Source organism: Rhincodon typus, chromosome 16 (assembly GCF_021869965.1).
Source record: "Rhincodon typus isolate 14 chromosome 16, sRhiTyp1.1, whole genome shotgun sequence".
Lineage (NCBI taxonomy): Eukaryota > Metazoa > Chordata > Chondrichthyes > Orectolobiformes > Rhincodontidae > Rhincodon > Rhincodon typus.
This window is the reverse complement of record NC_063347.1, coordinates 44,466,411-44,484,028: the sequence shown is the minus strand read 5'-3', so window position 1 is coordinate 44,484,028 and position 17,618 is coordinate 44,466,411. Positions and strand designations below refer to the sequence as shown.

At 40.2% G+C, this 17,618-nt stretch overlaps 1 protein-coding gene across 4 annotated transcripts in view; it reads left to right on the top strand.

The window, feature by feature from the left end:
* The window catches only part of LOC109914264 (contactin-4-like), a 1,378,312-nt gene that overhangs the window by 583,503 nt on the left and 777,191 nt on the right, over positions 1 to 17,618 (top strand). For all 4 annotated transcript variants that reach the window (XM_048606641.1, XM_048606645.1, XM_048606643.1 and 1 more), the window contains one exon: positions 14,630 to 14,725. In XM_048606641.1, the coding sequence (XP_048462598.1) occupies positions 14,630 to 14,725 (96 nt within the window). The remainder of the gene's footprint in view (positions 1 to 14,629; positions 14,726 to 17,618) is intronic.

Sequence of the window (17,618 nt, the reverse complement as noted above, 5' to 3'; positions counted from 1 at the left end):
TGTAGTAATTTCTTTTCCTTTTCCCATTTCTCAAAAGGTTGCATTCACAAAAACTGAAATGGAGACAGAGCAACTGAGATTGTAAGAAGTGTTCTCGGCTATAGGTTATGCAAACTTCTTCTGTGCTGCCACATAGTTAAATTTGTATTCAATGGATTCCTCTTGCTTTTCATTAATTCATTTGTTTATTAATGCATTTGATGGATCCAATCACTGAAATATTTCATGTTGATCTCTCAGCACAATAGCTGCCACGCCGAGTACAGAGATCCCTTCAAGACATCTTGAAAATGTTCAGTGTTTTCAAGGCACATTAGTCAACTTCTTCCTCAGCTACATTTTCATGCAATCAACTCTGCATACTCCATGTGGTAGTTAATTCTTTTTTTTACATATGAAGTGCTAAAAAGAAAGCCTGCCTTTTTATAATGTGAAATGACTATAAGTAGCACTAATCATCTCAATTTGAGACAATGATTTCACCTGAAATGAAGCTTGCAAAATTCTCAGTGCAACACCGCTCTGAAGCTTTGTGATTATGCACAGGAGTGAAAAACTCTATCTCTCCTCCCACAGAATTAGACAGCTTTTATTGGTTTATGATGATGAGACAGTGGTAAAGTAGCGGGCAGATTTATTTTGTGTGTAGTGCTAGAAAATATAAGCTATTCGATACAATTACAAGGTCAACCGTCAAATACGCAGGTATATTTGAGGGAAAATGGTATACTCAAGATTAACATGTTGGTCCAGATATTCTAATAGTCAGAATCATTGGAGAAACGCAGGCTGAAGTTGCATGTCAGGTCCTTGGAGTCTCCCCAATGTGACAGACTCTGGGAATTGCACGAGGCATTGAAACTTCTGATGTGCAATTTTGCTGCATCTGGAATTCTCTGAAAAACCTCCTTAAAGTTGGAAACTTCCCAGAGTTCTTATTCTGCTAAGTTTAGTGGCTACCCAGGAAACAATAGAAGTTTGAAAACCTACTGTAACTCCTGGGTAAATATTAAATGGACAAACCGTCTCACCACTAATACCCCCAATAACTCTTACCCCATCAACACCTGACACCACCACCCTTACTGAACCCAACATCCACCTGATTCCCCACCCACAATGGCCTGATAGCACCCCCACAACTCCCAGACCTGAGAGTATTTACCCTAACAACCACCGCCTGATCAATCCTTGCTCAACACAGCATGCATGCTTGTTGCAATTGTACCCAGCGGACCTCCTTAATCAAACCCAACTTTGCCCCCATATCAATCCAACCCTGACCCAGCAATGCAATATACCAGGAAAGGACCTGAATTTCCTCTGAACACTCCCATCTCCCACCCTCACACCCATTGAATCCGACACTCCCCTGACCTATCAACTTAAAGTGACACCCTGTCCACCTCACTCACCTGGCACTCCACCCACCTGGTGCCAAACTATCTCATCTATCTGGCACTCTAAACCCTGAATTACCCGTTTAAGGTGGCAGAACAGGTAGAGCAGTATATACAGTACACAGTATTCTCATCTCTATCAAAAGGGCTGTGAAGAGGAATGAGAAATTTTAATTATAAGGATAGATTGAAGAAGTTGGGTCTGTTCTCCCTGAAAGGAGATCTGACTGAGTTGCCAAAATCATGAGTGGGCACACCAGATGACATAGTGTGCAGCTGTTTCCACTTGTCAAAAAAAACGCACGAGAGGACATCGGTTTATGAATGGCAAAGAAAGCAAAGGTGCTATGAGAGAAAAAAAAGTTCTTCACACAGCGAGTTGTTAGGGTATGGAATGCACTGTCTGGGAATTATGGTAGAGGTGCATTCAACTGAGACATTTGAGAGGGCATTGGATGGTTTATTTTTGGTTAGTAATTGTACAGAGGGATATGGAGAAAAGGCAGGAGAGTGTCAGTAGATAATGGAACAGCTGCAGGCATGTTGGGCTGAATGACCTCCTTCTGCACTGTAATAACTCTGAGATTGGGATGTTTTAAAAAATTCACTCAGATGTCGACATCGTTGGTTGGACCAGCATTTGTCTCCCTTGTGAAGGTGTTGGTGAGCTGCTGCCTTGAACTACTGCATTCCATTTGGTATAGAATACGTGCAATGTCATTATGGAGGTAGTGAAGGTGTTTTGACCCAGCAACACTGAAGGAACTGTGATACGTTTCCAAGTCTGTTTGGTGAGTGTCACAGATGGGTATTTGCAGATAGTCATGTTCCCATGGATCTGCTGTCCTTCAGATTCTAAATGGTAGTGGTTATGGGTTCGGAAGGTGCTGTCTGAGAATCCTTGGCGAATTTCTGTTGTGCATCTTGTAGGTGGTCCACCTTGCAGACACTGAGCTTTGTTGGTAGAGAGAGTGAATGTGGTGCCAACCAGGAGAGTTGCTTTGTCCTGGATATTGCCGTGCTTGTCAAGTGTTGTTGGAGCTGCATTCATCCAGGCAAAGGGGAGTATTTGATTACGTTCCTGACTTGTGCCAAGTCGATAAATGGTGGACAGGCATCAGACATCATCTAACATCCCTTTGACAAGGTTACGCCCTTTAGTAGCTTGTTGCAAGAGTAAAAGTTTTATCTATGAAAGAATTATCCCACTTTAATGAAGAAAGTTGTGTTAATTACTTGATGACATTAGTTCTCAAAGTTTTAAAACAGAAAATTCAGCAGTTGAAACATTGTCAATATGCTAGTAAACACATTATAAAAGAAGCACAGAGTATTGTATGAAAACTTTGGAAATATGACTTGCGGTAGACAATTAAACACCTGTATGAACTGCAGGCAGCTAAAACAGTTGAATTTCATTAATTCAACACACAGTGTTGTAGAAAGAAGTGCTAAGATTCGTTAGACATAAACTTGATATTGTGGCACAGTAAGGAATTTTACAAAAACACAACACCTTGTTTTGTTGGGCTCCGGAATGTGGTCGAAGTGTTAAAAGAAATTGAAAATACAGAGCACGACACCTGTTCACTCTCCTCCATCCCACAGACCATCATGCCCAATCGATGCTATTCTATGCCGTCTGTAATACCCTGTACTCACCGATCCGTTCCTGATTGTCTGTATCACCCCATTCCCATGACAGCTTCCATACAGGCTATAAGCAATGTCCACTTACCCATTCCTATAGTGTCATACCTCCTGTGCCCCCTGACATCCATTTTCCCCCATGGCTGTTTTTGTCACTTGGGCCATCTTATGCTCATTTCCTACCTATGCCCTCTGTTTATCCCCATACTCTTAATCACCTCTCTGTCAATACATGACCCCTACTCGGCAGTCTGTTCTCTTCATGCCAACTCAACTGGTATTCATCATGGGCAAACATCTGGAGTCATGCAACCCGATGTCTATTGATGTATTTTTTAGAACCAAAACACTGAGTAACAACACAAAAGGTCACAGTCAATCAGACCCTGAAAATGCTCACTTATGAAAATGGTATCTCAGGAAATCAGTCATACAGTCCAAATTCTGTAATGGTTTTATGTCAACAGACATTATAAATTACTCGTACTTTTATTTGCAAATTCCATGTTTTTTTGGACTCTTCCTTGAAAATTTTGGCATTCCTAGTAAGTTCGATGTTTTTATGTTCAAGTATGCTTTTTTTTACAATCTCAAAGGGATTCTTACGTTTCCAAACATAGGGAAATATAAAACATTTCCCAGTCCTCACCCCTCATCGCCTCTTGCTCCACCTCACTCCTACACCTACCCCGTACCCTACCACACAAGCTCATGCAACCCAATGCCTTCCATTCACCCTCTCCATGGCCCCTCATACCTATTTTCATGCACCGCCCTTTCCACTTACATCTAACAAACCCAATCAGAGTATCCACAAGTACCAGAAGTTATAAGAGCAGAATTAGGTCATTCGACCAAACACGTCTACGCCTCCATTCGATCAAGGCTGATAAGTTTCTCAACCCCATTCTCCTGCCTTCTCCTCGTAACCCTTGATGTCCTTATTAATCAAGAATCTACCTTTGTCTGAAATATTAAATTTAATAATTTTGCTTGTGAGTGACAAATTTTTTTTAAGTCAGCCTGCTATGATGCATCTCTGTAGCAACTGGGGCTTGAACTCAGGCCTGACAGCTCAAGGGTATGGACACTACCATTGTAGTACAAGAACAATGCATGAATGAAGGTAGATAGAATTCTATGATTTCAAATTCCATTTTACCGTCTTTTGCATTGAGAAAATCATGCTCATACAAAATCGCACATTTTCACACTTGCAGACACTTCTTAAAATGTTGATACTTAATGATTGTTCCAGACATTTCTTGATAGATTGACACTTATTGACACCTCTAGACATTTCTTGACAATTCCTGACAAGTCAGACAGTGCCAAAGAGTTTATGCACCACCTTGTACACATTTAATAATCTGAAAACATGTCACATCCCTCTTCTAAAGGATGCCACTGCCCCAAATGGATCCCTGATTCCCACTCCCAAAGTATCTTTCGAACAAATTCATACAAGTACCTCAGCTCTCAAGTCTTATGGCTATTCCTGGGTGTCAAGAAGAAATGCACTTAGAAAACATTCTCTGCCCTTTGAGAGTTCCACTTTGTCATGTCTGTTATTCTGTTGTGGGTGACGTGATGGTCAGCACTGCTGCCTCACAGCACCTGGGACCCAGGTTCAATTCCACCCTTGGACGACTGTCTATGTGGAGTTTGCACATTCTCTCTGTGTCTGCATGGGTTTCTGCCGAGTCGTCCGGTTTCCTCCCTCAGTGCAAGTTAGGTGGGATTGGCCATGCTAAATTACCCATTGTGTTCAGGGATATGTAAGTTAGATGCATTAGCCATGGGAAATGTAGGGCTATAGAGATAGGGTAGTGGATGTGGGTCTGAGCGAGATGCTCTTCAGAGAGTTGGTGTGGACTCGTTGGGTTGAATGGCCATACTTTCACACTTTAGGGATTCTATTCTATGATAAGGACTTGTCCCTGCCTGGTCTAGTTACCAAACTCCAACTTCCAAAAACCAAAGACTCCAAAATCTAATTTGAGTAGAGACACCAGGGATCACACGTGTCCCTTGGAAAATGAGGTCAGAGATCACACAACACCAGGGACTATCACCTGGTGTCGTGTGACTTCTGACCTTGTCCAGCCCAGTCCAACACTGGCCCCTCCACATCTTGGAAAATGAGAACAGCTGGGTTTAGAGGTGAGACTTGTGATTCCCACATTTTTGCCTATATCTTTAAGACACTAGCCAGTATGAAGTTACTATTGAGTTCTATGATCTTCCTCACTTGGAGGATAACAACAATTCTTTTGTTGTATATTTTTATGGCAGTTTTAATTTTGAGACAGACGGATCAAGGACAAGGCAAGTCAAGGACAGTCTTTAGGCTTATTCTTCAAAGTAACACTATTTATTATACTTGCATCCTAAATAACATACATGGTAATCATATACCTGTCTCTGCCTTGTAAATTACATTTAGTAATGACTAAGAAAAATAAAATGTCTGAACTTTGCAAGCAGCTTAGAATTCAGCAACAAAGGACCAAGGGATTGATTGAGAAGGGGAAAATACAGCATGAAAGTAAGCTTGCAGGGAACATAAAAACTCACACTAAGAGTTTCTATAGGTATGTGAAGAGAAAGAGATTAGTGAAGACAAATGTAGGTCACCAACAGAAGAAATGGTAGAATGTATAATCGGGGTCAAAAAGTGGCTGAGCAACTGAATACATACTTTGGTTCTGTCTTCCACAAAAGAGGACACAAATCACATACCAGAAATGTTGGAGAATGCAAGATTTAGTGAGAGGGAAGAATTAAGGGAGATCAATATTAGTAGAGAAATGGTGCGGAAAAATTGATGGAATTGAAGACGGATAAATTCCCAAGGCCTGATAATCTACATCCCAGAGCACTTAAGGAAGCATTGGTGGTCATCTTCCAGGATTCTATAGTCGCTGGAACAATCCCTGCAGATTGAAGGGTAGCTCATGTCATTGCAATATTCAAAAGGGGAGGTAGAGAGAAAACAGGGAATTATAGACCAGTAAACCTAACATCGGTAGTGGGGAAAATTCTCAAATCCATTGTCAAGGACTTTATAGCTGAGTATTTAGAAAGGAGTGGCGGGATCAGACAGAGACAGCATGGATTAATGAAGGGTAAATCATGCTTGACAAATCTGTTGGAACTCTATGAAGATGTAACTCGTAGAGTTGACGAGGGGGAGCAGTCGAATTGGTATATTTGGATTTTCGGAAAGTGTTTGACAAAGTCCCGCATAAGAGATTATTGTGCAAGATTAAAATGCATAGGATTGGAGAAAGTGTATTGAGATGGATAGGAAATTGGTTGGCAGAGAGGAAACAAAAAGAGTAGGAATTAATGGGTCCTTTTCAAATTGGCAGGCAGTAACTAGTGGGGTGCCACAGGGATCAGTGGTGAGACCCCAGCTACTCACAATACATATTAATGATTTTGATGAAGGAACAAAATGTAACATCTCCAAATTTGCAGATGATCCCAAGTTGGATAGGAGGGTGAACTGTGACGAGGATGTAGAGATCCTTCAGCATGATCTCGACAGGTTGGGTGTGTGGGCAAATCAATGGCAGAATCAGTATAATTTAGATAAATGTGATGTAATTCACTTGGGAAACAAAAGCAAGAAGGCAGATTCCTACCTGAATGGCTGTAAATTGGGTGAGGGGAGTGTATAATGTGACCTGGGTGTCCTTGTGCAGCAGTCACTGAAGGTAAGCTTGCAGGTGCAGCAGGCGGTAAAGAAGGCACATGGTATGTTGGCCTTCATTGCGAGAGGTTTTCAGTACAGAAGCAGGGATGTGCTGTTGCAGTTATACAGGACCTTGGTGAGGCTACACCGAGCAGATTGTATGCAGTTTTGGTCTCTTTTTCTGAGGAAGGATCCTTTTGCTCTCGAGGGAGTGTAGTGAAGGTTTACCAAACTGATTCCAGGAATTGTGGGACTGACATATGAGGAGCAATTGATTAGGTTAGGATTGTTTTCACTGGGGTTCAGATGAATGAGGGGGGATCTCATATGGACTTATAAAATTCTAACAGGACTAGACAGGTTAGATGCAGCGAGGGTGCTCCCAATGGTGGGTGTGTCCAGAACCAGGGATCACAGTACGAGGACTCAGGGCAGACCATTTAGGACGGAGATGAGGAGACATTACTTCACCCAATGAGTGGTGAGCCTGTGGAATTCATTACCCCAGGAAGTAGTTGATGCCAAAACATTGAATGTATTCAAGAGGTGACTAGATAGAGCACTTGGGGCGAATGGGATCAAAGGTTATGAGGAGAAAACAAGATTAGGCAATTGAGTTGGACGATCAGCCATGATCGTGACGAATGGCGGAGCAGGATTGAAGGGCCGAATGGCCACCTCCTGCTCCTATCTGCTATGTAATCTCTTTTTTTTGAGGTTCCCTATGTCCTCCTTTGAGATTCTAATTCTGATATGTCTTAGAGTGTTCCTTCCAGTGTTATAACTTCAGTCTCGACACCCAGTGCTGCATCGCTCTGTGGCATCACAGGAAGTTTGCTTCAGGGTCCTATTGCCTTTGCACAACCATAATGCTTAGTTAACCTCACTGAAAATAATTCTGTTGTTTTACTTGCAGTGTTTCTTCTTATTAGTTCTGATTGGAACGTTGACCTGATTCAAATAGAAACAGCCCACCTTTTTGACACATAGCTGTCACATAGACAGTTTGAACAAAATCAGAAAAAATAGGATGAAAACGTAAAAAAAAACTGATCCTTTAATTGCGTTTTCATGTTAATATACAGGAAAATATCTGAATAGCAAGTGCATTAAAATGTCTCACTGAATTATTTAACAACTGCGTTAAAATCAGCCATGTAAACAGCTTTCAGTATGTCTAGAGAATTGTCATAGATTTTGATGGACTATGTTGGCATGTACAAGTAATTAATAGATTAGAGAATTCTTCTTGCATGTACTATTGGAATTCTCCCATGAGCTTCATGAGATCAGTATATTTCTTCATATTGTTAGAGGTGTCTATGTCCATCTCTTTTAGTGGTATAGATTTTGGTTTTAGAATTTGAATTTTAGTTGCAGGTTTATTGGGAAAAATACCGTGGTTAAAATCTGAAGTCTGGGAAAACACGCAAACTTAAACGAATAAGGGAAAAGGTAACTTATGCTTCTTGCACAACTGAGTCATAAATGGCAAATGGTGTCACTAAAAGAAATAAATAATTCATTTGGTTTCCCAGAATTAAGGAAAGCTTTGGCATTTTAAAGCAATTACTTTATCTTTTTAACTGGGAACAGATGTGCCACTTTGTCATGGAGATGAGTGGAGCTTGGTGTGTTGCTTGGATTTTGAATTTCCCTGTGGATTCATTTAGGGCAGAACTAGGAGGAAAGGTGAAGCTTTAGAAGAGCAGCTAAGAGATTATTGCAGCTTTGGATCATATGCAGCTCCTAACTCCTTGGAAGTCAAGAGATAGACCAACCTTAAGTTGAAGAAACTGATTGCCCATGGCACAGTCTAGAAGTGGGAAATGTTATCCTAGAAGTAGGAGATGGGGGCAGCGTGGTGGCTCAGTGGTTAACACTGCCACCTCACAGCGCCAGGGACCCAGGTTCAAGCCTGTCTGTGTGGAGTTTGCACATTCTCCCTGTGTCTGCGTGGGTTTCCTCCAGGTGCTCCGGTTTCCTCCCACAGCCCAAAGATCTGTGGGCTAGGTAAATTGACCATGTTAAATTGCCTGTAGTGTTCAGGGATGTGTAGATTAGGTGGGTTGAAAGGGGAATGGGTCTGGGTGGGATGCTCCGCGGGTCAGTGTGGACTTGTTGGGCCGAAGGGTCTGTTTCCACACTGTAGGGATTCTGTGACTCTATGATAACAAAAGGCAAAGTTGGGAAAGGGAGAACATTTGGAGGATTGGTGAGAAGAAATTGAGAATAATGCTCCTGCAAAGGCTTAAGGTTAACCTTGTTGCATTTGAAATTCTGGAAATAATCTGCATGGTGGGCTCTTGGAAACAAGGGTGTTTTATTTTCCCTGTTTTAAGCCGTTGAGCAAGCATTTAAGGGAGGCCCGTGCTGAAGCTGTGGAGTCCAGAGTCACAAGGTCAGTAATCAAATTGGAGGATCACTTAGGCCAAAGTTATTGAAAGGGCCAACAGGAAATCTTGAATAAAATCAAAAATTGCTGAAGAAACTCAGCAGGTTTGGCAGTATCTGTGTGAAGAAAGTAGAGTTAATGTTTTGAGCCTGGTGATTCTTGATTGGAACCTCAGTCAATAGGTGGGACGCTGCAGAGAAAGCACATTGAATTTTCGAGGCATTTACTTCAGATTTGGTCCTGGGAAAAAGCAATTAACCTTAAATAAGCTGAAGAAATTCTTGATTTGAAGTGAAAAGTGGCACCGAGTTTATTACATATGTATGAACAAGAAAGGTAAATAAAAAGAGCTTCTCTTGTTTAATTCTTACATAAATGTGAACAAGGAACAGGAGTAAGCCATTCAGCCCCTCATATCTACTCCACCATTCATTAATTTCATTATTGATCTAATTGGAAGGACAAATCGATATTCTGATAACCTTTCACTACCTAGCTTAACAAGAATCTATCCACTTCAGCCGAAGAAATATTCTAAAACTCTGCTTCCACCAACTTTTCAGGAAGGGAGTTCCAAAGGCTCACCACCTTCTGCGATCATTTATTTTTGCCTCATCTCAGTCTTAAGTAGATGACCTCTTATTCTTAAACAGTGATTCTTGTTCTAGATCCTACCGTAAGAAGAAAAATCCTCTCCGTGTTTACCCTTTCAACAATCATGTCAACTCTCACTCTTCTCAGCTGTTACATATGCAAGCCTCCTCCTCAAACCGTTCCCCAAGACAAGCCATTATTCCCCTATTAGTCTAGTAAACCTTCTCTGAACTATTCTTCACTAATTTAGGTGACCAGTACTATGCAAATTATTGAAAACAGTTCTGAGGAAGGGTCACTGGACCCGAAACGTTAGCTGTGATTTCTCTCCACTGATGCTGCCAAACCTGCTGAGCTTTCCAGCAATTTCTGTTTGTGTTACTTTACAAAGTATTCCAAATGTGGTCTCACTCGTACGCTGTACAAATGAAGTATAACCTCCCATCTTTTGTGTTGCCGTCACTAATAGTAACATTCTATTACCTTACTTAATTACGTTGTGTACCTGCTAACAAGCTTTTGCGACTCTTTGGAGGAGGAGGCTCCACACATCTCTTCATCCTCAATGATGGAAGAACCTGGCGCATTAGTGCATAAGATAAGTTTGAAGCATTTGCAGCAATCTTCAGCCAGAAATATTGAGTGGATGATCCATCGTGGCCTCCTCCAGTGATCTCCAGCATTACAGAAACGAGTCTGCAGCCAATTTGATTCACTCCATTTGAAATCAAGAAATGGTTGGAGGCATTGGATACTGCAAAGGCTACTTTTATCCAAATAAATTGAAAGGATCTGAAAATTGTTGGACACCTGTGAAGGCTGAGTCTCCTGGGCCCTTGTCTTCTTTGCTGTCTCACATGCAGTCCTACATTTCTGTCCCTGAACACCAACTAAATCAGTCGACTGTATCCTAAGAGATCTGACTCTCTCCTGGTACAAGGAGATCAGGTAATGCTCTCCTTTCTGATGCACAGTAGTGTCTGTAGTTCAGCCTCTGGCTCACTAGCTCTGAGATGAAGCTGCCTGAATTCAAACACTTACTGCAGGTATGTTTGTCTGAGAGGAACTTGGCATGCAGAAGTTCCCACATGCTGCAGCTGTGACACATCACCTCTACTTCCTTACCTGATGTGTTCTAATAAGCTACTTAATTATTTTATGAAATTATATGTTGACTTATGTCTTTGTTATATTTTATTAACCTAGCCGTCAGTTTTTATACTGTTTGAAACTTAAGGTACTCTCAAAATAACCAGCCTCATTTTCTGTGGCAGAGTAAGAACCAAGACTTGAAGGATAGTAGTGTCTACAAAAGCAAAAGCAGTGGAGCACCTTGCCCCTCCGTTCACCTCTCCCTTTATCACTCAACTCACAGTCATCTATTCTAAGTCACACTTAAATGCTGCATCACACTAAGTTGGCTACTTTTATATGCTTTCAACACAAAAGGCCTATTTTACCCAATTACAGCAGAACTGATTTCAACTGCTTCTTGAATTAAGTAAGCCCAATTGCATTTCTTCTGGGGAATTACTTAAATTCTCCTTCAGTCAAGGGATTTTGGAATTTAAACCGTAACTTGGTGTTGAATGTCAACTATAGACAAAATCAAATACATAAAATAATTAAAACTCTTTTATCCACCAATTCCTTTTTTATATGTATGCATTCATTTTTATATGTAAACTGTTTTGTATAAAAATATGGAAATCTTGCATATCATAGTTCTGTTGGTTAAAACAAGATGTTCACATTTCTCTTTTAATGGTCTCAAACATGATTATAATACTGGCATAATGGACCTTTATGTCAATCTTATAGATATTACCACTGGCCTGAAATGTTGAGATGTCATTTTCTAGACTTTTAAGGAATTAATGTGTTAGTGCAGTCAGGTTATAGCTGAACATTTATCTGATCTTGTGATACCATCTGTAACTGAAGTTGTGTGTACTTTGCAGTGATCAAGATGTTACGTCAACTTTGTATCAGTTTCATCTTGTCACATTAAACATTAATGAGTCAACGTTATAACCATCTTTTAAATGTTGAAAGATTATTATGGTATATCATTCAGTAGATTTAAGAGCAGCAAATTGTATTTTGTAGAAATTTGTACCTCGGCACTTTAGACAAGTGAAAATGGATACAAATGTACATTGAGCCAACAAAAAAAGTTAAACGAAGGAGAGACCAAAACCCTGGGTAAAGGCAGTGGTTTTCATGAAGTCTCTGGAGATGGAGAGGCTTCGGGAGGGAATTCCGGGGATTGGGGCAAAGATGACGGCACGGTGGCTCAGTGGTTAGCACTGCTGCCACACGGCGCCAGGGACCCGGGTTCAATTCCACCCTCGGGTGACTGTCTGAGTTGGAGTTTGCGTGTTCTCTCCGTGTTTGTGTGGGTTTCCTCCAGGTACTCTGGTTTCCTCCCACAGTCCAAAGATGTGCAGGTTAGGTGGATTGGCCATGCTAAATTGCCCATACTGTTCAGGTGGATTATAAGGGGATGGGCTTGGGTGGGATGCTCCAAGGGTCGGTGTGGACTTATTGGGCCGAAGGGCCTATTTCCACACTGTAGGGATTCTGTGACTGAAGACAAGGCTGTTACTGGAAAAGAGGGATTAGTGTATGAGAGGCCAGATTTGGTGAGTTAGAAAGTACTAATATAGGGGAATTTGAAAAGCTGGAGATTAGCAAAATGAAGAGGGACAAGGGCGCTGAAATATCTTACAAGGCTGAGAAATTTAAATTGGAGATCTGGATGACTAGATGCCAATGAAGCTTAACTGGTGTCGGGTGAGTACAGCTTAGTGCGAGATGGGAAATAGGCAGCAGACGTTTAGATGAGTTTATGTTGTCTAAGGGTGAAACAAGAGAGACCACCTTAAGTGGATTTTAGAATAGTAGAGTCTGGATATGGCAAAGGCACAAGTGAGAGTTTTAGCAACACATGGGTTTAGGCAGCAGGAGAGATTAGATATGCCTGTCAAAGGAAAATTAACTCGGCTCTATGTTAAGAAAAGCTTCAGTTCAGGATAAAATAAGATGACAATGTAATGAATGATCTGGTTAAATCATAGAGAGTTCATACATAATTTAGTAAGCTGACTGTATGAATTCTTCAACATATAAATATGATCAAAATATTATTTTATTTAAAATAAATTTCATTTAGATTAAGTAATGAGAACCGTTGTTGGAAAAAGATATGATATAAAGTAAGTAATTTGTTTTTATTAGGCAGACTAGATGATTTGATTGAAATTTATAATATACTGAATGGTCTTGATATTTTAGAGTCATAGAGTCATACATCATGGAAACAGACCCTTCAGTCCAATTAGTCTATGCCAACCATGTTCCCAAACTAAAGTAATCCCACCTGCCTGCATTTAGCTCACATCCCTCCAAACCTTCTTATTCATTTACTTATCCAAATGTCTTTTAAATGTTGTAACTGTACTCGAATCAACAAGTTCCTCTTGCAGTTCATTCCACACACTTAACTACTCTCTATGTAATAAAAAAAAAGTTGTTCTGCATGTCGTTTTTAAATCTTTCTCCTCTCATCTTAAAAATGTGCCCTCTAGTTTTGAATGTCCCCCACCATGGGAAAAAAAATCTTTGCTATTCACCCTTTCTGTATCCCTCATAATTTTAAAAACTTCAACAAGGTCACCCCTCAAAATCCTACACTCCATTGAAAAAGTCCCAGCCTATTTTAATAACTCAAACCCTCCATTCCCGCAACAATCTAGTAAACCCTTTCAGAACCCTCTCCAGTTTAATAATATCCTTCCTATAATAGGGTGACCAGAACTGTACACTGTACTCCAGAAGAGGCCTCACCAACATCCTGTACAACCTCAACATGATATCCCAACTCCTATACTCAAAAATGTGAACAATGAAGGCAAGCATGCTAAATGCCTTCTTAACCACCCTGTCTACCTGTGATGCAAACTTTAAAGAATTATGTACCTGAACCCTCAGGGTCTCTCTGTTCTACAACATTACCCAGGGCCCTAAGATTAATTGTATAAGTGCTACCCTTGTTGGTTTTACCAAAATGCAATACCTCTTCAGCAGTGCAATGGAATGAAAATATTTCAGGATAATGTCACGGATAGGAAAGACTCAGTAATGAAAGAGTTTCCTGATCATAAGACATAAACAAATTGAAGGAAGAAATAGATCAATATAACTCATTGTTCAAATGAATGGAGAATCAAGGTATATTACTGCAGAGAATCTGCTGAAGAAGTCAGCCTGCATACACAAACCTCAATAATCAGCGTATTTACTGTTCAATTTCCCTAGGGCCCATTAAAATGAAACCAAAGCTTATTTTTGCTCTATTTATACCTACAGAAAAGCAAATCAATAGATAGCAATGAAGTATAGGAATTCTGGATGTTACTCATACAGCTAGATGAAGATATTCACCATCAACCCAAAATGAACAAACTTCAAACAGTATGTGTAACTGGAAAATTCCAGGTTCTGTAATGATTGGTACCGTATAATTTGCTCACTGGTATCCTTTGGTATCTCTAATTTAACATTGTGAGTGCTCGTGTATTTTTAAAGGACTTAAACATAGCGTGGTGTGTGCATTGTATTTGTATCTGAAGTTGATACACTGATCTTGAACACAAAATGACATGTATTCTCCTGTGGTGTTGGTAAGACAGAGGCTAAATGCAAGTGTGACAGGTGGCACAAAAGCTGTGCCCGTTGTAACACAGGACTTTTGATATATCACACTATTATGACATGTCTTTCATGTGTTCTTTAAATCTGATTTTAGAATGCTTATCAATAAAAATAACTATTTGATTTCACAGTTGCATGAGTTGACAAATGGTAATCTCTTGTATTCTTGTGCAGATCTTGAAAGCTTCAAAGGAAAATCAAGAAATAACGTGTCTGTCCGTGAGGGACAAGGAGTTGTGTTGCTTTGTGGCCCTCCAGCACATTCTACAGGTATTCATTATTCTACTTAATTTGCTGACTGATTAGTTTGGTGAGTTCAACATTTTGGACCTGGTATTCTGGTACTGTTTGGTGCAAAGATAGTGCCCAGACACCAGGTGGGGTTTCCAATTTGTTTCAATTCCTGATGGGTTATCCCAAATTGTTAAGCGCTGGAGTGAGGAGGGCTGAACTGGCTCCTCTTTTTCTTCATGCCCATCATGGTAGGTTGCCACGAAGCTAATTTAAAAATGGATCACTTCTCTTTTGGATAATTTTGTCCCAGATCAAAATGAACTTATGTTTTAAAAGGAGTCAAGTTAACTAGATGTTGTTGAGTTCACACAGAGTGAGTTTATTGATGACTAAATGCATGAAGAATTAGTAATGTGACATCCATACAAACAGATTAGAAATAAGGTGTGAGTCCAAAAGTATAAAAGTATTAAAAATAGATGCATGGATCAATCTCTGAATTGTTAACCAAGACTTGATAGTTGCATGTTCTGGCTGTAAAATACACCTTAACAGTTACATTGACATTGGTAATTGAATAGATGATTTCACAATCCTTAGTTTTGCAGTTTAATTTGAGATAATGTAATTTTGGTTCTTTTCACCCATGGTGTAATTCCAACATTCAGAATGAGGGCGAGTCCTTTTGTTGTCCTTTTTCTTTTTGCCCTTGGATTGAAAGAAAACTTTCCTTCACGTGAAACACAAGTGACAATGGCATATTCTTCAACTGTAACCTTTTCAACTGTCTCATGCTCAAACCTACACTGGTGTACACAAGAACATTCACTAGCATCCTCCAGTGAAGTTGAAACTTCTTTTAAACCCTTGTCCTCGAGTATTCACCAAAGTGAAAACACAAAATATGTTTGCAGTTTCAGACATAATCCAGAGATGTTTGTTAGGCAAGGGTTATCAGCGCCTCTCAGTATCTTTGTGATTATGAACGATCACAGTCCAGTATATTTTGACTTTACTGTTCCTCCCTTTGCAGAATTATTGTTTGATATTCCCTTTTCATCTGCAGATGTAAAATTCTGAGTTCCTCCTACCAGTCGGCTGACCAATTTGCCTTTCCAATCAATTTTGGCCTTATGGGCCTTTTAAAAGGAAAACACGTGTTGGAATTAGAAATTTAAGATGTCCACAATTCATCAGAGCTCTGATCACACTGTCATGATAACAGTATAATTCTGAAATTTAGGGACTGGAAGTTTAATATAAGTCAGTGATGTCAGACATTCCCATTCTAAAGCACTTGGTAAATTCCTGTGCAAGTGATGTGCATATGTGAGTCGTTGTAGCAGGATAAAGCCCCATCCAAGTAATTCAGATTTTATGTCACAGTTACACAGGATTTAAGTTAACCTTGTGGAACAGGTACTTAACTTGTTAAGTCAAGAAGTGGTTGAGTTCAGAAACATGAATTGTCTGTAATCTTGATCTGAAAAGCTTTGATTTGACTGGTCATTGAAAACTCATCTGAGCTACTGAACAGAATAATCTGCTTTTGACCAATTTCCATTCAAGACCTGTGTTAATTCTATGGATTCTGTAATGGACTTCATAAAATGGGACTAATTGTAGGCATCCCCATGCATCAGTGGAACATCAATGGGAAGTTGTGGAAATGACGAGGACTTCCAAGTGAGGTTACAACAAAGGAGAACACGACCAATGAGGAAATTTCCTCTCTAGCCAGGCCTAGATGCCTACTCATGTGGATTTTTAAGATATAGGAACATATTGTTTGTGTCCTGTACAGGTAAAAGAGCCCATGAGGCATTTTTCTTGATCATGCCAATTCTTTCATGATGTTTCAGATAAGGCCTGCTTACAGCAGCCACAATACAGTGAGGAAGAATAAAATGCATCAAAGGAATTGCATGTCCAATTGTTAGCTGAACAACAAACAACCCATACGGCACAAAAAAAACACATTGACTTCAAAACATTAGACTTTGTATGTGGTTTTATTGTGTACATCAGTATTGTTGGCATCCCGCTATATCTACTTCTTGGGCCTGTGTGCTCCTCTTAGTTATTATGTGCTGTGATGATATTTGTCAGAAATGTTAGTCATGGTTTGTAGCACTGCAGTATTATAATTTTCTCCTGACTGATGTGATTGTCAGTTCAAGTGAATTGGGGTTTGGAAAGACTCCTGAATAGGTTACTTCAATGCTGCAGGTCTTAGACTCTTACGTGGCATTCACATAAGTGGGCATTGATGAGGCCTGATTCATATAAGGTGTCTTGAAGAGATAGAACGGCATCACAAAATTGGGATTTGTTTGGCCCTGTCCTGGATGGAATACAGACCCAACGATCTCAGTTAATTCCCAAAGATCGTGAGAAGTATCAACCTGAAAGCCCTAGAGGCCATCTTTATGACTTGCCAATTGGGTCAAAATGTCCTTGGAGAATACTAACACGGTGTCAGGATGGCAGCATGTACATATTCCTAGCAAATCGTGGTGACTTTGTGTCAATGCCTTCTCCGACAGTGACACTGTGGTTGCCATTGGAATTTGTGTTGAGCCCTGCAACCTGGCTTAAGTACTCTGAGGTCTTCCTCAGCTCTTCACGAGAGTACGATGCTCCTGTCACATCCTGGTAGAGCAATAACTCAGAATTCACAGGTGCTTGAGCCGAGATCAGACGTCAGGTGGCAGAAGTGTCTCTCTGACTGTTCCAATGGTACAAGTATTCAAAAGTAGTTATTTTCCAGATGTCACCATCTGTACACTGAAATCAGCATTTTTCTTACTGATCCCTGTTCATTACAAATTCAACAATCAGAGATGAATGATGGAGATCAGAGAAACAAGGGAACTAAATTGGTCCGAAAACTAGACTTGGTTTGAAATTATCCAAGGCTAAGAATTGA